Source organism: Panthera pardus, unplaced genomic scaffold (assembly GCF_024362965.1).
Source record: "Panthera pardus isolate Hobbes unplaced genomic scaffold, ASM2436296v1 HiC_scaffold_6, whole genome shotgun sequence".
Taxonomy (NCBI): domain Eukaryota; kingdom Metazoa; phylum Chordata; class Mammalia; order Carnivora; family Felidae; genus Panthera; species Panthera pardus.
Window position 1 is genome coordinate 47,292,585 of NW_026526991.1, and position 23,502 is coordinate 47,316,086.

The 23,502-nt window shown below is 39.8% G+C and overlaps 1 protein-coding gene across 5 annotated transcripts in view; it reads right to left on the reverse strand.

Annotated features, from left to right (window-relative positions):
- Positions 1–23,502, reverse strand: part of RAB3IP (RAB3A interacting protein) — a 146,015-nt gene that overhangs the window by 42,402 nt on the left and 80,111 nt on the right. Inside the window, exon 1 of one of the 5 annotated variants that reach the window (XM_019455077.2) lies at positions 10,031–10,051. The exons of 1 other annotated variant lie outside the window; for it this stretch is intronic. Coding sequence is in view for 2 of the 4 variants with exons in the window: in XM_053895923.1 (XP_053751898.1) it covers positions 8,674–8,684 (11 nt within the window). In the remaining 2 variants the exon portion in view is untranslated. Of the gene's footprint in view, positions 1–8,673; positions 9,073–9,523; positions 9,631–10,030; positions 10,052–23,502 lie in introns of those variants that run through there. 3 more of the 5 variants (XM_019455079.2, XM_053895923.1, XM_019455075.2) reach the window with 3 other exon arrangements.

The following is a 23,502-nucleotide window of genomic DNA, read 5'->3' on the forward strand; positions in this document are numbered from 1 at the left end:
TCCAAGATAGATCATATACTGGGTCACAAAACAGCCCTTCATAAGTTTACAAGAATTGAAATTATACCATGCATACTTTCAGACCACAATGCTATGAAGCTTGAAATCAACCACAGGAAAAAGTCTGGAAAACCTCCAAAAGCATGGAGGTTAAAGAACACCCTACTAACGAATGAGTGGGTCAACCAGGCAATTAGAGAAGAAATTAAAACATATATGGAAACAAACGAAAATGAAAATACAACAATCCAAACGCTTTGGGATGCAGCGAAGGCAGTCCTGAGAGGAAAATACATTGCAATCCAGGCCTATCTCAAGAAACAAGAAAAATCCCAAATACAAAATCTAACAGCACACCTAAAGGAAATAGAAGCAGAACAGCAAAGGCAGCCTAAACCCAGCAGAAGAAGAGAAATAATAAAGATCAGAGCAGAAATAAACAATATAGAATCTAAAAAAACTGTAGAGCAGATCAACGAAACCAAGAGTTGGTTTTTTGAAAAAATAAACAAAATTGACAAACCTCTAGCCAGGCTTCTCAAAAAGAAAAGGGAGATGACCCAAATAGATAAAATCATGAATGAAAATGGAATGATTACAACCAATCCCTCAGAGATACAAACAATTATCAGGGAATACTATGAAAAATTATATGCCAGGAAATTGGACAACCTGGAAGAAATGGACAAATTTCTAAACACCCACACTCTGCCAAAACTCAATCAGGAGGAAATAGAAAGCTTGAACAGACCCATAACCAGCGAAGAAATTGAATCGGTTATCAAAAATCTCCCAACAAATAAGAGTCCAGGACCAGATGGCTTCCCAGGGGAGTTCTACCAGACATTTAAAGCAGAGATAATACCTATCCTTCTCAAGCTATTCCAAGAAATAGAAAGGGAAGGAAAACTTCCAGACTCATTCTATGAAGCCAGTATTACTTTGATTCCTAAACCAGACAGAGACCCAGTAAAAAAAGAGAACTACAGGCCAATATCCCTGATGAATATGGATGCAAAAATTCTTAATAAGATACTAGCAAATCGAATTCAACAGCATATAAAAAGAATTATTCACCATGATCAAGTGGGATTCATTCCTGGGATGCAGGGCTGGTTCAACATTCGCAAATCGATCAACGTGATACATCACATTAACAAAAAAAAAGAGAAGAACCATATGATCCTGTCAATCGATGCAGAAAAGGCCTTTGACAAAATCCAGCACCCTTTCTTAATAAAAACCCTTGAGAAAGTCGGGATAGAAGGAACATACTTAAAGATCATAAAGGCCATTTATGAAAAGCCCACAGCTAACATCATCCTCAACGGGGAAAAACTGAGAGCTTTTTCCCTGAGATCAGGAACACGACAGGGATGCCCACTGTCACCGCTGCTGTTTAATATAGTGCTGGAAGTTCTAGCATCAGCAATCAGACAACAAAAGGAAATCAAAGGCATCAAAATTGGCAAAGATGAAGTCAAGCTTTCGCTTTTTGCAGATGACATGATATTATACATGGAAAATCCGATAGACTCCACCAAAAGTCTACTAGAACTGATACATGAATTCAGCAAAGTTGCAGGATACAAAATCAATGTGCAGAAATCAGTTGCATTCTTATACACTAACAATGAAGCAACAGAAAGACAAATGAAGAAACTGATCCCATTCACAATTGCACCAAGAAGCATAAAATACCTAGGAATAAATCTAACCAAAGATGTAAAAGATCTGTATGCTGAAAACTATAGAAAGCTTATGCAGGTAATTGAAGAAGATATAAAGAAATGGAAAGACATTCCCTGCTCATGGATTGGAAGAATAAATATTGTCAAAATGTCAATACTACCCAAAGCTATCTACACATTCAATGCAATCCCAATCAAAATTGCACCAGCATTCTTCTCGAAACTAGAACAAGCAATCCTAAAATTCATATGGAACCACAAAAGGCCCCGAATAGCCAAAGTAATTTTGAAGAAGAAGACCAAAGCAGGAGGCATCACAATCCCAGACTTTAGCCTCTACTACAAAGCTGTCATCATCAAGACAGCATGGTATTGGCATAAAAACAGACACATAGACCAATGGAATAGAATAGAAACCCCAGAACTAGACCCACAAACGTATGGCCAACTCATCTTTGACAAAGCAGGAAAGAACATCCAATGGAAAAAAGACAGTCTCTTTAACAAATGGTGCTGGGAGAACTGGACAGCAACATGCAGAAGGTTGAAACTAGACCACTTTCTCACACCATTCACAAAAATAAACTCAAAATGGATAAAGGACCTGAATGTGAGACAGGAAACCATCAAAACCTTAGAGGAGAAAGCAGGAAAAGACCTCTCTGACCTCAGCCGTAGCAATCTCTTACTCGGCACATCCCCAAAGGCAAGGGAATTAAAAGCAAAAGTGAATTACTGGGACCTTATGAAGATAAAAAGCTTCTGCACAGCAAAGGAAACAACCAACAAAACTAAAAGGCAACCAACGGAATGGGAAAAGATATTTGCAAATGACACATCGGACAAAGGGCTAGTATCCAAAATCTATAAAGAGCTCATCAAACTCCACACCCGAAAAACAAATAACCCAGTGAAGAAATGGGCAGAAAACATGAATAGACACTTCTCTAAAGAAGACATCCGGATGGCCAACAGGCACATGAAAAGATGTTCAACGTCGCTCCTTATCAGGGAAATACAAATCAAAACCACACTCAGATACCACCTCACGCCAGTCAGAGTGGCCAAAATGAAGAAATCAGGAGACTATAGATGCTGGAGAGGATGTGGAGAAACAGGAACCCTCTTGCACTGTTGGTGGGAATGCAAATTGGTGCAGCCGCTCTGGAAAGCAGTGTGGAGGTTCCTCAGAAAATTAAAAATAGACCTACCCTATGACCCAGCAATAGCACTGCTAGGAATTTATCCAAGGGATACAGGAGTACTGATGCATAGGGGCACCTGTACCCCAATGTTTATAGCGGCACTCTCAACAATAGCCAAATTATGGAAAGAGCCTAAATGTCCATCAACTGATGAATGGATAAAGAAATTGTGGTTTATATACACAATGGAATACTACGTGGCAATGAGAAAAAATGAAATATGGCCTTTTGTAGCAACATGGATGGAACTGGAGAGTGTGATGCTAAGTGAAATAAGCCATACAGAGAAAGACAGATACCATATGGTTTCACTCTTATGTGGATCCTGAGAAACATAACAGAAACCCATGGGGGAGGGGAAGGAAAAAAAAAAAAAAGAGGTTAGAGTGGGAGAGAGCCAAAGCATTAGAGACTGTTAAAAACTGAGAACAAACTGAGGGTTGATGGGGGGTGGGAGGGAGGGCAGGGTGGGTGATGGGGATTGAGGAGGGCACCTTTTGGGATGAGCACTGGGTGTTGTATGGAAACCAATTTGACAGTAAATTTCATATATTAAAAAATAAAAAAAAATAAAAATAAAAATAAAAAATAAAATACTTATTTAGCTTCTTATAGAACTTAGGGGAATGAAGGAAGCATATAAATAAAAATAAAGAGACTTGATTTTATTATAGCGGCCTTATTATGTACTCAAAAATGTGTGGATATTTGATACAAAGGAATTATTGTTAATTTATTTTTATTTTTTTAATATTTATTTTTGAGAGAGAGAGAGTACACACATGAGTAGGAGAGGGGCAGAGGAGGAGAGAAAGAGAATACTAAGCAGGCTCTGTGCTGTCACCATAGAGCCCAACACAGGGCTCGAACTCATGAACCAGGAGATCATGACCTGAGCTGAAATCAAGAGTAGGATGCTTAATGTACCAAGCCACCCAGACACCCCTATTGTTATTTTTTTTTTAAGTGTATAACAGTATTGTAGCTAACTGCCCTTCACGCTTTAAAAAAACATACTGAAATATTTACAGATGAAAGTATACAATGCCTGGAATTTGCTCAAAATAATACAAGAAGGAGAGAAACAGATGTGGCAGGACTGACTCTTCTTGCTGACTACTGGGGTTAAATGACAGGAACTTTGAGATCCATTACATTTTTGCAACTACTTATTTGAAATTCTCCATTAATTAGAGAGCTTTCAAATTTATTCAAACACTATATAAATAAGGAAAAAGACCAAAACAGTATGTTATTTACATATATATAGATAGATATAGATATAACAGTATGTTATTTATATATAAATCATTTTCTCTCGGGGGCCTGGGTGGCTTAGTCAGTTAAGCACCTGACCCTTGATCCTGGCTCAGGTCATGTTCCCAAGGTTCATGAGATGGAGACCCAAATGGGGCTCTACGCTGACAGGGGGGAGCCTGCTTGGAATTCTCTCTCTGCCCCTCCCCCACTCGTTCACACACTCTCTCTCAAAACACATAAATAAACTTAAAAAAAAGGAAAGAAAAGGGAAAACAAGTTTTTCTTTCTGATGTCTAGGGATCAAATATAATTCTTTTCCTAAAAGGAAATTAATGCACATTTACTTATTGCCTTTTGAATTTATTTTGTTTTTGTTTTTTATATTTTACCCTGATGTGTCAACCAGGTGCCCCCAAATACTCAATACTATTATCTGGACACATAGAATTACAATGCACTCAATTGGTTCAAAGCTATCATTTGTATGCTCCTATAAACTTCTAAGGTACTCTCACATTCTTCCATAGATTTCCTTTATACTAGATTGTCAATTCATATATGTAGAATTCTATTAACTTCCATTATGCTTATGTTTACAATCCTGTTAACTACAGAAATTTTCATTCTTTTCCTCTGATCTAAGTAATCTCAGCTTATGGCTATAGCTATCTAATTTTGTGTTGCTGATATTCTAAGATAAATCACTTCTTTCTAACCATGACTAGATACAGCTGAAGCTTATGAAACTGCCTCATTTGTTGTAAACTGAAAGGGAAAGCAGAAGAGAAAAACACAGAGAGCAAGTTAATGCTACCTGTTGGAAGTATCCCTCTCTTCCTCCCCTTAGCCCACACAGTTCTCACTCTGAACACATTTCCATTACTACTGCTAGATGACTTTCAATACATCCCGACATTCCTCCACTGACACCCATCACCAAACACAGCCCAGCACCTACAGGTATACCAGGCCCAGTTCAAACGCTATAAAATGGGCTAGGATAACTTAAGTCCTGCCTTCAAAGCATGTGCACGCTAGAGGAAGGGAACTCAAGGTCAACAAAACTTACAGGACAGTATGAATACCAAAACTAATAAATATCAAAATAGAGGCATTTACTCAGTGCCCTGGAAGAATAAAAGAGAAAAAAAAAAGTACTACCTAGCAAAGCTAAGGAGATCAGTAGAGAAAAGGAGAAATTAGCTAGCCAGGAGTTTTCAAAAGTTTTGTTATTTTATTTTTAAATATCAAGTGTACTTAAGTAACTTAGTAACCAAGTTACTATCCTTTATTGAACTATACCTTAACCAAAACTCTACACAAGACAAAGCTTTTACACTTGAAAAGTGTACCTCCTCAGAATATCCTGAAAGCTCTCCCTCATTACCTCAACACACAGTATCTCTACCCACAACTCATCATTTCTCTCCACTCTCCAACTATTCTAGCACTTTGTGTTATTTGGCACTCGTTAAAATTACAATGGGGTGCCTGGGTGGCTCAGTCATTAAGCGCCCAACTTCGGCTCAAGCCATGATCTCATGGTTCATAAGTCTGAGCCCTGCATCCGGCTCTGTGCTAACAGCTCAGAGACTGGAGCCTGCTATAGATTCTGTGTCTCCCTCTCTCTCGGACCCTCCCCTGCTCACACTCTGGCTGTATCTCAAAGAATAAACATTAAAAAAAAAATTACAACAATAACACATATATGAGAAGTGCAGATGCCTTCTAAATTTTGAGGAACTTATCAAAGCTACAGGAATGATTTTAAGGTCTGCCTTTCACACTCCATGAATACTTTCCTTTAACCCCCACGGTGACCTGCACAGTAGATACTCAATGAATATTTGATTTAAAAATCTCTGGTGACACATAAAGAATTACTTATTATGCTAAGTATCACATAAAAGCTTAATTAAAACAATTCTTCAGCATGACAACCTACACATGAAGTAGCAGAGCAAAGTGGTTAAGAGCACTGCTCTCAGTGGTTAAAGATAAACTGCCTGACTTCTAATCTAGTCCTATCATTTAATTAGCTGTGTGACCTTAAGGAAGCTACATAACCTCTCAGTGTCTCAATCTTCTCAACTATAAAATGGGATAAAGCAGGAGTGCCTGGGTGGCCCAGTCAGTTGAGTGTCCAACTCTTGATTTAGGCTCAGGTCATGATCCCATGAGATCGAGCCCCACATCAGGCTCTTGCTGAGTGTGGAGCCTGCTTGGGATTTTCTCTCTCTCTCTCTCTCTCTCTCTCTCTCTCTCTCTCTCTCCCTCCCTCCCTCCCTTCCTCCGCCCTTCGTCCTCAGTTGCATGCTCTCTAAAATTAAAAATAAAAATGAAATAAAATGGAATAAACAGTAGCTAACTCATAAGTCACTGTAAGAGTAAATGACTTGGTACAGTGTTTATACCAGAACCTGACACAGAGTAAGTTGTAAGTTCAATAATAGTAGTAGCAGTAGTGGTATTGCCATCACCAAAAAACCTGGATACTTTGTAGCCAGAAATTCAAATGATAGTAACACCTTTTATCTGAGGTCTCCTTATAGTTACAAAGCTCTTCCACAGAAGATGTAGAAAGGAATGGAAGCGCAAGCATGTTAGGAGTTCCATTAACCCTGGCTCTACCATTAATCATCTACAGGACCACTGACAACTAAGTACCCACAGGCAAGTTAGTTTGCCTCTCTGAGCCTCAGTTCTCTGATCTGTATAATGTGGTAATACCATCTATACCCCAGGAATGTCCTGAGGACCAAAGGGGTCAAGGTATGTAAATCAACAAGCACAGTGTATGGCCAACTACCAAGCTAATAATATCTGTTCCTTTCTCCCACTCCCATACCTCACATGGACTATCCCATTTGATTCTCATCCCCCCATTATGATATTCACATCAGGCTGAACGACATTAAAAAGAATCGAGGGGCGTCTGGCTGGCTCAGTTGGAAGAGTATGAAACTCTTGATCTCAGGGTTGTGAGTTTGAGCCCCCAGCTGGGTGTGGAGATTACTTAAGTAAGTAAATTAATAATATATTTAAAAATAAATAAGGGGCGCCTGGGTGGCGCAGTCGGTTAAGCGTCCGACTTCAGCCAGGTCACGATCTCGCGGTCCGTGAGTTCGAGCCCCGCGTCAGGCTCTGGGCTGATGGCTCGGAGCCTGGAGCCTGTTTCCGACTCTGTGTCTCCCTCTCTCTCTGCCCCTCCCCCGTTCATGCTCTGTCTCTCTCTGTCCGAAAAATAAATAAAAAACGTTGAAAAAAAAAAATTTAAAAATAAATAAATAGGTAAAAATAGTTGAAAGCTGGCAAATTCACTCTATCCATTTACAAATAGAGAAAATAAGCTCAGAACGGTTAAATGATTTACTCAAGGTCACATGCAGGGTAAGTAATGAAGCTAAAGCTTTAAAACAGATTAAAATTTTTTCATTTCGCTAGCTAGCTAACTGGTTAGGTGAGTCCCTCTCAGGAAGGGGAAAAAAAAAAAAAGGTATACTAAGTACCATAATACATGCAAAATTACTGTAACCTACAAGTTTTTGTTCTGCCATATTAAAAATTGATGGGGACCTAGATTTCTAAGAAACCTTCCATTGTAAAAATTATCTGTGCAATGTCTATGTATGTGTTGTGGTGAACTAAGGGTTTAAAGAAAATTATAGGAAAAAAATATTAAAGGAAGCATATGCATAACTATACTGATTCAAAAAGTACAACTGGATCTAATTAGAAACCCCTCAAGTAGCTGAACAGCAAATGTCCATCCTAGTGAAAGGGTACAGGTATCTAATACCACAGCAGTATTGTTTGCCCAACACACAACGAAGAGTTATATTAAAGTGTCCACTTCGGTTAACAAAGGTATGGACTAATATGTAACTTTACTGTAGTGAAAAAGAAAAAAACTCATAAGGCTTTTCTTCCAGTAGTAAGAAATGCACTATTGTAGTACAAATGTAGAACTGCTAAACTAACTTCTATAAATTCTACATGGGCTTTAGGATTAGATCACATAAACCATAGTTGGGACTCAATGTCTGCCCGAACATGAAAAGTCCTATCAAAATGCACAGTACTGGTAAATAAATGACAAATGTTAACAGAACAAGGCCCCATAAACCTGGTGGAATATTTAACAGTATCAAATATTTACTGTGATCAGTCTACAAATGTATTCTGCTTCTTTTCTCCTTGATTTGTCATCCACCATTTTACAAAAACCCTACGCACAACAAAATAAGAAAGAGGATAATGAACAAAAACTGGGTCTTTCAACAGATTTACATAGAACAGTTTTGTTTTAATCCGCTTATGGGTCTCCTCCAATTATGTAATCATTCCACGGCAAAAGATTACACGGCTTTTTCCTACACTGAAAGGAAGGGGTTGGAGGGAGAAACAGAGGAGTGTGAAACAGGTAGCCTCAAAATATGCTATATTTCCACGAAACTAAACTGTCTGCTTCTTAGGGACCAGTATGAACTCAGCATTCTTAATTTTCGAGACCTTACCCTTTAGCCATTACAGATTTGTTTTCTTAATCCCATAACAACTGGCAACTCTTCACGTGCTGCAGATTCCACCTAACATCATCACTTCTAGAGTCCATTAGAGCCGGCTGGTCCCAGGGCGGTCAGAGAGTTGTCAACGCTGAAAGGGCAGTGTAATTACAATTACGTCGGTGCAGCTCTTCTCAACTCCCCCGAAACAAAAGTCAGGCTGAAATGCTCTGCCACCCTAAGGCGCGCGACTCCGGGCGCTCGCTCCGGTCCCCCAGGTTTCGCCGAAACCCGCCGAGCGTGACCTCTACGCCTCGGCACCGAGCCTCGCTTGTCCTTTTCTACGACCCCAGGTCCAAGCCTACGGCTTCATCCTGCTCCAGGTCCCGCGCAGCGCGGGGCTGCACACTTGTTCGGGGAACTCTCTTAGACCCCCACCCCCTCCGCGACCGCAGGTCCCCAGCTCCCGGCCGCGCGCGCCCCGCCGACAGGTAACCGGGATTCCGGCTCACAGCCGCGGGCGCTCGGGACCGCGCAGTTAATGAGTAACGCGCCCGCGTCCGGGGGGCGGGGGAGGAGCCGCCGCCGCCCGACGCCCCAGCGGCCCCAGACGCCCCGAGGCGCCGCGCCGCGCCCCCCGCTGCCGCCGCCTCCACCGGGGTTCTCCGAGCCCGTGTGCCGAGATGGGGAAGCGCGCTTGCCGGGCAGGGGCGGCCGGGCCAGGTCGTCGCGCGCCGCGCCCGCACTTGCACCTGCCACCGCCGCCCCTCCAGGCCGGCTCGCGGGAGAGAGGCGGGCGCGCGGGCGCCGAGGGGGGCGGTGCTCCGCGTCCGGGGCCTCTCCCTCCCGCGGCTGCCCTCACCTGCCGAAACCACCGCGGTCGCTGCCTGCGCTCAGGGGCGCTCGCAGCGCTGTACAGAGCCTGTCCTGAGGCAGCGAGCGGAAGACGAGGACTGCCGACCGGTCGACGCCGCTACACTCAACGAAGGTGGGCGCACTGCGCTGGGAGCCGCCGAAGGAGAGCGGGACTGCGCCTGCGCCGGGAGCGGAGCCGGGAGCCGGGAGCGGCCGGGCCCGGTGGAGGGAAGGCGGGGCTGGGGGCGGGGCGGGGGCGGGACTGGCGTGGGGCTGGCGTGGGGCGGGAGGAGTCGACGCGCTCCCGCGCCCCCTGGCGCCAGGCGGGGCTCTTCGCAGGTGCCGAGGAGCGTGCCCCAGGTGCCTCCGCGGGCGGTTGCCCTGGGAACGAGCACCCGCGGCGCTGAGCCAAGTTTCCCTGGGCTTTATGGGCGCCTCGAGTTAACTTCGTGTTGGACTGTCCAGGAGTCGGGAAATGAACTTTCGATGTGAGTTGAGGACTACTAGAACCAACCTCAAACTTGGCGTCCATATGTATCTTACAGCGTGTGCGTGTGTGTATGAGGGATGGAAGCAGAGGAAGTCTGATAGAACCAGATTCCATCATCTGATCAGTGGCTAGAGCATTCGAGAATGTCCTTTCTGTATCCGCCTTCTCTCATTTTTTGTGTCAACTCTTTTATCAAACTTCCACCGCACTTTAGGTTCTCTGGGTAGGAAAAGTGAAAATACAGAACCAAGCTCCCCAAATCTGATCAGTAAGAAGCGATCGCCATATGTGTCTCTGTGTTTAGTAGAAGACATGGAATTTATGTGATAGACATACTGACCAGGACCATCATTCTAAATGTTGATCACATCTGTTAGAGGCAGTAAAGAAGAGTAGATTATGTGTATGACTATAGCAATCAGGATTTCTGGGATTGAAATCACTAGTGCTAGCTGGGTGACTTTGGTCAAGTTGATCTCTAATAGTACCAATTTTCTCATCAGTAAATGGGGATAATAAGAGTATCCACCTCTCTGACTCGTGAGAGAGCAAATGGTTTAGTACATGTAAAATGCTGTACTGCATGACAGAATGTCTAATGAATATTAGCTATTATTATTAACAACATTATTACTGTTACCATCCATGTATCATCCAAACAGAAACCTGAAAAGTCATTATTCACTTTCACCAATATAGCGAGTCTTATCCATTCTAATTCCCAAGTCATTCTTAAACCTATCCCATTTCCTATTCATTGTCACTAGATAATAACCTTCGTCCATTAACCTTCTTCCTAACTATTCTCCCTTACCCCCTGTCATTCATGTCATGTCCTGAATGAATACTGTTATTCATCACTTACTGTGCTCCATCTCTGTGCCTACTGCTGGACCTGGGGACAGAGAAACTATTACACACTATCTCAAGAACTCAAACATTGCGAGGGAGACAAGCATAATAGTAGCTACGTGGAATGAATAACTCTGCATACAGCAAACCACTTGGGTTCTCCACTCTTCTCATACTCTCTCATGTATCTCATGTTTACATATGCTACTCCTTTTTCTTGTTATGTCCTGACCCTCCACCTTTTTCTTACCTAATTCCTGTTTATCCTTCATTATTCAGACTAAGCATCAATTCCCTTCTGAACCCTTCCCTGTTGCTTGCCACCTAGCCCTGTCCCACCCCAGTATGGGTTAGGTGCTCTTAGCTGTGCTCCCATAGGACCTTGTCTCTTTCTAGCAGTTATCACATAGAATGGTAATGGTGGTTTTGTCTGTTTTCCTACTAACTATTAGCTTCTTGAGAACAAGCACAAGACCTGACACGTAGTAGAACTGGCTCAATAAATGCAGATGAGTAAATGACATACATACTGACACGCTGTCTTGGTATATAAATGTTTAGAGGACAGGCCCTGTGATCTGTTCTGCATAGGAGTTAAGACATCAAGCATCTACAGGAAATAGTAAACAGTAGCCTTATGCCTGAGTCCCAGGCTAGTCCATTTGCAAATTAGCTACCATCCTAGAGGCTCTTTGGAATGTACTCAGAGGTGTCTCCTCCCACATGCTTAACCTGGAAGCATAGTTTAAGAATGAAAAGAGCCATATGAGTAGTTACCTGTAATAATGCCTTGGTGTCCTTGCAACAGAGAGACCAAGGTATGTTGCAAAGTGTGAGACACTCAGAGTCTCAGCCTACAAAATCTGTAAAGTGTTGTAAGCATCCTAGGTTAGATTGCTCACCCATATATTAAAGAGACAGACACTTCACAAACTTTAAAAATATGATGATAGATTTTGCTGTGTGCTCAAATCTGCCTTCTTTCTCTTTCATTAAAAAAATAAATTATACAATATATAAGATGATATTGTATTTTTTAGAGAAATCTTAAGACTTTCACATCCATACCTGAGGCCAGAAAATGAAGGAGATGAATGCAAATATCCAGAAATTTTTAATTGACAAATCATCAGTTATAATTTTTTATTGCTTATTTGCCTCTTTTGTTTTTCCAAGTCCAGACAATGTATATTTACAGGGTACTTTCCAGTTTCAAACTAACTTCACACAAATTATCTCATGAACCTTTTACAAAAAACAATTTGACATAGGTAGAAAGGTAATCTTCATCTTTACCGACAGGGAGCTTGGACCACCAAAGTTAGGGCCTTGGTCTTCAGAATACAGGGTAATATCTTACAGACAAATGAAGTTAAAACTCTAAAAAGCATACCGGACTTCATGTCCAGCAGTATGGCAAACTAGAGACTGGCTGATTGCCCCACCAAAAGCAACTCAAAGTGCTAGATGAAATATATAAAACGTCTTATCAAACATATCAATAAGCTGATAAGAACATAAGAAATCCTCAAGGGCAAAAAATACTAGGTAAAAGCAGGAACCCAGACAGTAAATAATAACAATGCAAAATGGAAGAAGGAAAGAAAGAAAGAAAGAAAAAAAGAAAGAAAGAAAGAAAGAAAGAAAGAAAGAAAGAAAGAAAAAAGATGTTTACAAGGGGAAATGTACCAAAAATAATATTTCCTTGTCTAGCAAAATAATTATTTGCAAGCTAGGGTTTGCATTCCCACAAAAATTGGCTTTCATAACTTCTGTACAAAAGCAGAGCTGTCTCTGAAGTGTCTTTTATTAGATCGGTTATGGACAATTCTGCATTTCAGGCCCTTTTCCTAATGTTGGAATAAACAACTGCAAAAAATTGGAAAGCTGAGAGAAAAAGGTTAACAGAAGAGCTTAGACTCTAAAAAGTATGGTGCTCTTCAAAAGAGTCACTTTAACAAGCTACATACATATAAGGAAAAGTTTGGGTAATTGGCTTCAGATCTATAGACACCCAAATTGCCATCCATTGAACGCATATTTATTTATTACTTCTCTATGCCAGATATATAAATAATCTGCAGTGAGAGAGAAGAGAAGGAGAGGTGAGACACAATGAGAGGACCTCTTGGCCTCCCCACTGTCCCAGGTTCCAGTCTATTCCTGAGGCTTTCTTCATTCCTACCCATAGGTTCTGTGACAAATCCTTGTATGTTTAATTCTGCCATTTTGCTTATATTTTCAGTGGATTCCTATCATTGGCCACCAGAAAATTATCCTAAACAATGTATTTTCATGGAGGGATTGGTGTCTGTAGCAGCTAAAAACTCAAAATAGCAGTAGCTTAAATAAAATAAAATGTATTCCTCTTATGCTGATATGGTAGCTTTCTGATCAACACAGACACAGGCTCTCTCTCTATCATGTGGCTTTACCATCGTGGACATGCAGCTTCTACCTCATGATCCATAATGGCTGTTCAAGCTTCAGCCATCACATCCTTATTTCCACCCAGCAGAAAAGAGATAAGGGCAGAAAAGGACATCTCCCTCTATTTAAGAACACTTGCAGTGTATACCTCACTACACTTACCCCTGATTGGTCAGAACTTAACTCTTTTTTTTTTTTTTAAGTTTATTTATTTTGAGAAAGAGAGAATCCGAAGCAGGCTCCACACTGTCAATGCAGAGCCCAGTGCAGGGCTCGAACTCATGAATCGTGAGATCATGACCTGAGCCAAAACCGAAGAGTCGGAGGCTCAACTGACTGAGCCACTCACCTGCCCCGGAACTTAACTATAAGTAATGTCGAAACACGTCATTTCTACTGAGTAGCCATGTGCCCAGTCCTGACACTAAAGAAAAAGAGGAGAACAGATATTAGAGACCACTAGCAGTCTCTGGCCCATCATGTGAGATCAGACTCAGGATGAGAGAAATGGCAACGGAGTAGAACACGCAATAGAGCAAAGGCATCGTAAGGAAAACGTGCGATGTGTTCAGTGATGATGAGCACACGGAACAAGTGCCTGGAAAGGTATGTGGGAGTCACACTGCGCAAGATTATAAACGCCAAACCGAGGAATGTGGGAGTCAGAAGAAAGCTCCTGAAAGATATTGAGTTGGAGGGTGAAATAAATGTTCAAAACAATGTTTTAGGACGAGAAAGGTGGTAGCAATGCCTAGAAAGTACTTGGGGGGGGGGGCGGGGAATAAGAGGCAAGAAGATTAGATGGGAAGCTACTATGAGATAGTGAGTGCCTATTCTGCAATACGTACAGGAAAGGAGCAACGTTTCAAAGGATGCATTTGTTGATGCTGTTGATGCAACAAGTGATTCAATATCCGTACCCCCCCCCCCCGCTTTCATGTTCAGCATGTATTATACCTTTTTGAAATCAGCACAATGATTTTATTTGGGCAAGTGTCCTTTCATCACGTGTAGTCCATAGGATTCAAGTGGAACTGAATTCTACCGCTTCAAAGGTAAGCATGTGACTCAGGCTTAACCAATCAGACAAAACACGTCGATGGCTATCGAGCTCAGAAAACCACAACAAAGCACACTTTCACACAATTAAGTGACTTACCCTAGGGGCAAAACCAACAATCCTGCATTTGAAACAAGGAATCAAGTACTAAATGGGTTGGCAGCAGTGTCTCCTCCGTGAACCCGATTTATTATAAAATGGAGGTAATGCACCGTTGAAAGAGGAATGTTCAAAAGCCTTCCGTTGATGAGGCAAGATGAAAAAAAGAGTCCGCAAGGGGAGCAGCCCTGCAACTCCTGGTCTCTTAGAAGGAGGAATTAACGGTACTCACGCACGACCTTCCTATCCTACGGACTCCTATTAGCGGGCACGTGGTCCTGGCCCCTCCTCAGCACAAACTTTCTGCAAGTAGCATGTCTTGGAAAACTTGGGAAATCTCTCCTGCTTCAAAGATGAGTAATCAATTAGAAAGGAACCAGCATACAGAGATACCATGAGAAAAAAAAAAAAGCAACAGGAAAAAAAAAAAAGCCAAATTAAAATGTTCATCCAAAAAACTTGCCATTAAGCAAAAGAAAATTTTAACCAAACCTATAGCCATAAATTTTAAAGATTAAAGGTACAACTTAGAAGAGGGTCTCCTCAGAACCCAACTGGACTGGCACTCTGATTTTGAACTTCCAGCTTCCAGAACTGTAAGAAATAAGCATTTCTGTTCTTTATAATCTTCGCAGTTTATGGTATTTTGTCATAGCAGCCCAAACGGACTAAGCAGGCTTGTTTGTGGTGGCAGAGTCGGAAGCACTCTAGTGTTTATCACCAGGAGAGTAAATAGGCAAAAAATGGGTATAACTACTATTATACCAGTTAGAAGCAACTGATTAGAAGGCCACAAAGCAACATGCACAGACCCTACATAGTGCTAAGTGGAAAAAAAAAAATAGATGTATGATCAATATCATGTATGTACATTAGAAACGATATACATAAAAATAGCCATTTTATAAAAACACATAAAAAGATACACACCTAACACATGTGAATGGTTGCCTATCTGGGGGATAGGAATAGAAATAAAAAGGTAAAAAATAACACTAATCTTGCATGATCAATTACGATAATGTGGCCTGAACTGATAAGTATGATTTATGATTTAAGTATGATTATGATTTATGATTTCTTAACTCTGCTTGAAAGTTTTAAGAATGAAGCAAAACCACTACAAGAGCTTAAACATAAATTGAAGAAGAGGGAGGAAAATATTAAACTATTTCAGAAATGAAGGCAAACTTGGAAACAGCACAAAGGAGAATAAATTTTTTTTTTTTTTTAATTTTTTTTTTTTCAACGTTTATTTATTTTTGGGACAGAGAGAGACAGAGCATGAACGGGGGAGGGGCAGAGAGAGAGGGAGACACAGAATCGGAAGCAGGCTCCAGGCTCTGAGCCATCAGCCCAGAGCCTGACGCGGGGCTCGAACTCACGGACCGTGAGATCGTGACCTGGCTGAAGTCGGACGCTTAACCGACTGCGCCACCCAGGCGCCCCGAGAATAAATTTTTTTAAGGAAAAAATCAAAAACAAAATAAAGCATTTTTAAAGAGTCATAGAATACCAGATTAAGAAAAGCAAGTAAAATGAAATGGAAATGAACAAACAGAAAGGATTAGAGAGAAAATTATGTAAATGGAAGAGAAACAAAAGAAATCCACCATATGCGTAATCAAGGCATAAAACCAAGAAAAGAATCTAGATATTGGAACAGAAAAAAAAGAAAAAACTTAGATAAGTATTTTGAGAGACTTTTCAGAAATAAAAGAAGACCCAAACTATAAACATAAATGTATATAATAACCCAAAGGAAAAAAAATGGCACAAAAATAGTCAAACTAAGACCTATTGTAGTAAAGCTATTGGATTTCAAAGCTAATGAAAATCTTTTGGATAACTAGGTAAAAATGATCAAGACATCTGTAAAAGGAAAAAATATCAAAATGTGACCCAAAGGATTTTATGCTCAAGAATTTTATAACAAAGAAGTTTGTTTAAATACAAATGTAATATACATTTTTGAACATGCATGCAATATAGTTTTCATGAACCCTTTTGTAAGACAGTAGAGAATGAATCTCAGCCAAACAAGAGATGAATTTAGGACTAAAACAAACAAACAAACAAACAAACCCACAAAAACAAACAAACAAAACTGACAGTGATCCTTGAATCCATTTAACTGTAGAATTACATCTAAAACAAATATGAGAAGGATATGGTCATAGAACAGAGAGTAAATTATAAATCCTGACAATGTATCAATGAAACAACCAATAGAAGTTGAGAAAGAAGAGAAACAAGGTAAACGTTACAAAAAATAATGTAATTAGGGAATGGGAGAGGAGGAGCAGGAAATATACTGCTTACTGCTTTGAATAATATCTAATATATTCATAAATATATAATAATATATATAATATATATATATATATAAGTAATATATATATAAATATATAGTTATAAAGTTATTAAGATATCCACTGGAATAAAAATGCATGCCTTTCAAATTCAAAAACATGCATACCAAAGAGTACACAGGCCATATAGTGACAAAAAGTTAAATGAACAGTATAAACTAAAAGCATAACCAAAAAATGATAGGTGGACTAAAATAGAACATAACTTACATTTCACTAAATATAAAAAGATTAAACTTACCAATTAATTAAAAATTTTCTCAGAAGGAATATCAAATCAAATCCCAACTCTCTGCTGCATACATAAGATAATGAAAACAAAGTGACTTAGGATGAAAATAAAAGGATAGACGAGAGTATACTAAGCAAATGAAGCCACTATCAAAATTTTATCTCCAACAAAGCTCGATTCAGGGAAAAAGCATTAAATGAGACGAAGACAGGCACTTTATAACAGTAAAGCATGAGGTACAAAAATTAAGATCTCACACTTCTAAATATCTATAAACCAAATTACATAGCATTTAAAATTTATAGAGGAAAAATTACAGCAGATCCAAGGAGAAATCTACAGGAAACATGGCTAATTAATTTACCTCTCGTGCAGAACAGATCAAGTGCTAAAAATAAAATAAGTAAGAATAGAAAAGCCCTAAGTAACATAATTAATAAGGTAGATTATATGCATGTTTATACACTGCTATACATAGTTGTGAGAGAGAATAAAACTACCCCTTTGATGCATAGTCAATTTTTGTAAATTACCCATGAACTATTTACAAAAATTGACTACATATCAAAAGGGTTTTCAAACAGGCCCCACCCTAAGGTTGGGGAATGCTTTTTTTATTCTCGGCCCCCTTTAGTACAGCTGGCTGCTCTTTTATTTCCTTTACACATCGAATTTCCAGATGTAAAAAAAAAGGAAGTTTGAAAACTACTGTGACACACACACACACTTAACAATGTAAAAATATTTATTTTATTTTAAATTTAAGATCCACAGCCCACGTGCCAATTGTATGGAATGGAATGCTATAAAGCAACAGTGTCCAGTAGGTGACCTAATTGACCCTGGTTAGCTGGAACACAGAAAGTTTTCAAGGGCTATCTGCCAGCAAGGAGTTTGAGAAGTTTGGCATAAACAGGGGTGTTTAGTAGGGGTGGGGCACCAGCAATGGAGTGGGGCAGGAGTGCTTCAATACTAACTCAAGACAAAGGAGAAGTCTGATCCTCCTTGCTTCATTCAACAGGCCAGCTTGTGATCTGAGCTGTGTAAGATTCTTTTCCTGGCATAAGGATGAAAGTTGTCGTGGTTGTCAACATTTTTTATGCCTGTGCCCTTAACCATCACCGGGTTGGACAAAGACAAAGCATCGTGTACAGTTGGGTTGTGTTTTAATGCAGCCAGAAGGCTAGATTACAGGAACTAGTTAAAGAGATGTTTTGAGGTCAAGGACTTTGGGGAATTGAAAGGACTCTCAGAGGCCCAACTTACTCAACATGCAGCGGCCTGAGAGATTGCACTTTCTTGCTGATCTGATGAAACACCTGAATGTACAGAGCTTAAAACCACAGGGAAAAGGAAGGACTTTTGTCTCAGGAAATGAAGATCTCAGGCTCAAACCAAGCATGTGAATTGAGCTAATGGCAACTGGGCTTAATGGAATTATAGATTTTGAGGAGTTGCTGTACTATTTTGGTAGACATAAAGTCCACATTTCAAAAGACACAGATTTTGATGAATATGAACCATACTTTACATTTCTGCAGCTGCTTTTGGCACGCAAACCTCAGGATGTGTTTGAACTACCAAGTAACTCTCATCCGTGCAGCTTGGTGGCAAGAAGAATTTAATTTCACAGACCGGAAAAGAAACTATACTATCAAAGACACAATTTAATTAAAATTGGAGAAGTGGCATATGAGTCACAAAATTGTCCTAAATGTCTTCCTACATGGCTCTCTTTCCTGCAATCTAGCAGGAAACTGATGGTAACTATCAGTAACAAAAACTTGGAGTAGAAATTCAACTGTCCATATGCTTCTTGAATATAGTTCAGATGTCTCAAGAACTGTTCAGCCATATACCTAACTATATTGTCATTGTCATGATGAAAATTAATCCGTGAGTTTCTGTTTTAGGTAAATACTTTTCAAGACCAGAAATACTCTGACATCATCCCCATGCGAAATAAATCCAGCTAGACGGGCAGACACTTTTGGCTGCAAGGAATGGACTTCTGTCCCCCATTCAGTGCCAGCAATGCCAGCTTAGTACCCAAGCGATTCAGATAATTGTAGAATCTGACCTTGAGGTAAACTAGAAAGTATGGGAAATACCTGAATACTGCTTAGCATAGTATTTATACAGAGCAGATGAACAATATAAACCCTTAATTAGTCTGTCTCTTAGGGTCTTGAAATTTCCAGCATGTTGTGATTCTGAGGCTTTAGTGAGGCCTAGCCAAGAGATCTGAGTCATCCCCAGTTTTGGTAGGCTGTAGCACATTTTATTAATAGTTGACTAAGTAATCTTGAAGGACTCTTAATACTATCCTAAAAATCCATAATTTTGAATACCATTAGGAGAGAATTCAGACCACACACATGAGTTTCTGATTATCTGTAAAATGTGGTATCACTATTCTAAGGAATTAGAGAGAATTTTTGGTATGGACATGACTAGCTTTATTAGTATTTTCTCTTTCCATCTTTGGAAATCATGTAAGAGTTACGAAGACTAAAAACACAACCTACACCCCACACACACATATACACATACCAAAATCCACAAATCCTTTTTTTTTTCTTCTTTTGCAAACTAGGGCATTACCATACTGCCCAGATTCTAAAACATGTATAGGAGTTGCCAAAAGCAGCTGAAGTTGAGTGGAAATTGTATGGGAGAAAGTAGAGAGAAAAAAAAACACAGGGGTGGATCTCAACAGCAAGAAGACCCAGGTAGGCACTGCTAGTAAAAGTGTAACACGTGAAGGTAAGGAACACATCCTGAGTTGAAGAAATTTTATCCTTTGTTTGCAAAAGAGGGTGGGGAACGTGGGGCAAGCCATGCTGGCAACAAAAGGTCTTGTACTCAGTTGGATTCAGAATAACCGTGCAAGTGACGCTACACAAAAAATCATACAGATAAGCCATATTTGCAGGGAGCAATCTCTTCCATGTGGCAGAAGAGAAGAGAGCCCACACCTAGTAAAAACCATCTTCTTCCTGTCCTTACTCCCACCTATACTGGAAACTCTTGTAAATCGCTGGTCCAGGAAACCACATTTCATCCAATGATGAGAGATAAAAAAGGAAGTAACACAGCACCAACATAAAGAAACTATAAAGAAAATTGGAGGGGGGGGGAGCAAAACACAATATGCGAAGCTCTCTTTACCAGTAAAATGTCACTATGGCAGATATATTTTTGGAAAGATATCTTCCTCTGAATTAGAAAAATAAACGAGACAATCACCTCTATAAAAAGAAAACAGACTCCCTCTCTCTGCCCCTCCCCTGTTCACATCTCTCTCTCTCTCTGTCTCTCTGTCTCTCTCTCAAAAGTAAAAAAAAACATTTTTTAAAAATTAAAAAAGAAAGAAAACAAAGAAACAAAGATATAGTGAAAGATATAGTGAAGATATAGTGAAAGGAAAAATAGAAGAACTCAGAAAAGAAGTAGAAAAAAACCAAAACCTTCAAAGAAATAAAGACAAAATTAGAAGGAAAGAAAGAAAAGAAACTTAAGAAACGATAAAAATATAGAGAAAAGAAATGAGAAAAAACACGCAAAATAAAATGACAAGTAGAGTAAAAAAGATCAGAAACAAAACAATAGATACAGAAAACAGGCAAAGGAGATTTTCTAAAACTTATAATTGATGCCCCGAGCCCCCAAGAAAGCCCCAAAATAATCGAACAAAATAAATGTTTAAAGATACAATCAAAGAAAAATTTGCTCAATTAAAAGACAACTCTTCTCTTGAAAAACTGTATTATAATCCAAGGATATTTTACTTGAATAGCTAATGACTACAAAGAGAAAACAATAATCCTTTCTGGGAGGTTACAAATAGTCAAGTCAGTTATAAAGGGGAACTGTCAGGTGGCCTTACATTTCTATGCAGTAATGTTCATTATAAGAAGACATTAGAGCACCATATATAAGATACTCAAATATGGGCACAAAGCCTTTAAGTCTAGCCAAACTGCCTTTCAAATATAGACTAGAGATGGAGTGTGAGTGGGGGTAGGGGGGGACAGAGAGAGCCAGAGACACAGAATTGGAAGCAGGCTCCAGGCTCTGAGCTGTCAGCACAGAGCCCCACGCGGGGCTCGAACCCACGGACCTCGAACCCACGGACCTCGAACCCACAGACCCCAAGACCACGACCTGAGCAGAAGTCTGGTGCTCAACCAATTGAGCCACCCAAGCGACCCAAGAGACAAAGAGTTTTTAATGTGCAAAAAACACAGGTAACATTGTTCCTATCAGCCTTTGTAAGAAAATTACTAAAAGATGAACTTCAGGCAAAAAGGAGATTAGGGGCAAAGAAGTTCTGCTTGTGAACATTATGTAGTTAAACGGAATCCTTCCATTGTGCCCTCTGGAATTCAGCCATCATCAGCCCAAGTCCCTGTATCCTCAACCTCTTCTCTGAACATTTCATTCACCTTGTTGCTCTAGAAACCTGGCTCTTCCCTGAGGATACTGCTTCCCCTGCAACCATCCTACGCAGCAGCTGTTTTTCTCCCACAGTCATATACCTGGGCCTTGGGTGGGGTAGGCCACCTCTTTGCTCTCATTGTCACTTGCAGACTTTTTTCACTCCCCTCACTAAAATTCCCCAGCTTCAAGTCCCATGTTATCAGATTAATTCACCTAACAATGTTCATTTTTGCGATCATCTCTTGACACTTAGGTCATTTGCTCTTGTTTCTCAATGATATTAGCTACAGCCTGATAATCTCTCTATTTTTAATTCTTGGTAAATTTAATAAATATTGTAGGTGATCTTTCCAACACCATAGTCTCTCTGTTTTTTTAATACCTCCACTCAAATGACATTGTTCTTAGCATACCTCATTCATCACCCTGTAGTCATGCTCCAGACCTTGTCATTATCAATAACTTCATAATCTTAATTCTATCATTCTGTTTTCTGACATTTCACTTCCTATCTTTCCAACTTACTCCCTTTACTGCCCCAACTCCCAGCAATCCTTTGATCCTATAGTGAAGGAAAAAAGATGGCATATATACCAAGTTATTCATTGCAGCATTCTTCTTAATAGAATACTAAAAACAAACCAAATGTACATCTTTAAAGGCCTCGTTAAAGGATTCGTTTAAGGAAGGAAGCAGTTACTTGAACCAGGAAACTGGAAGACTGTAGGGAGAAGGCTGCTTGAGAGGAGCTGTCACCTTGGTGACTCGGCAAGGACAGAACTACAGAAGTATCCACTCTCCCTTGTCATTCTCTGTTGTTTTCTGCCACTAACTCAGAATCAAATAAGAATTATTAAATTGCTTTTTAAGGCCACTTTGAGAAGAGTATCAAGCAGGATACAAGTGTCACATTAGTACAGTCTAAGAATTGATATGAAACCTTGCCTAAGGAAATGGCTACCAACCTGGGGTCTCTGGAAGCTTGAGGATATGCAAAGGTCATTACGTGGCTGAATAAACTATTTTCAACATTTCAAAAAATGTATCACATAGAAATTGTATCACAGGAGAAATTTCTCCTCCGTAAGCAAATGGAAATGTCATACATTCTAGCTTTGAGCTGGTATAGTGTGAACTTCTGCTGATCATGTGATAGGTGGTAGGCATTTCCTGATCTTAGAGATCACCAAATCTAGGAGGTATAGTCTATAATTTATGAAATTGATTTATCACTAAAAATCACAAAATGTATCCCATTATTAGAATATCATAACTAAAATATGGTTGTTGTTATTTGTTCACCTGAAATTACTGACTAATTTTCCAGGTTTAGAACAGTAAATAACTAATACAGTGGTATAAGATATGTGAGTTAAAATATTAAATGGTAGGGCACCTGGGTGGCTCAGTTGGTTAACCGTCTGACATTGACTCAGGTCATGATCTCACAGTTTATGAGTTTGAGCCCCATATTAGGCATCAGAGCCCGTTTCAGATCTTCTGTTCCCCTCTCTCTCTGTCCCTCCCCTGCTCACTCTGTCACTCTCAAAAATAAATAAAATATTTTTTAAAAATTTAAAAACATATTAAATGATATCACAAAAAATAAAAACATACTGTTTTGGTTCTAAATTCAGTGGTCAGATTTTTTTTTTTTTCTAAAGACTGTGGAAGCATTCTTTAGTTTACTCAACATTATTAGTCAAATACCATGAAGGGCTAAGTTACATTCACAATTTTATCTTTTCTGTTTGGTCTGATCAATTTTTTAAATAGCTTCATGTAGAATTGGATTTATATTTTATAACCTATCCATGTTAATAACAGATTCTCTCAGAAAGAAATCAAAAGGGTACTAGACTAAAGACTTTGACTTTTAAAGTAAAGTGATGGGTTTTTTATAGTCAGAAAAACTGCAGATTTGAGAAATGCCATAGTTAACCCCTTTAGGATAAGTGAGGAGGGAGACCAGAGTGATGGTCTTCAGAGGCTGTCACGCTGGAGGCTA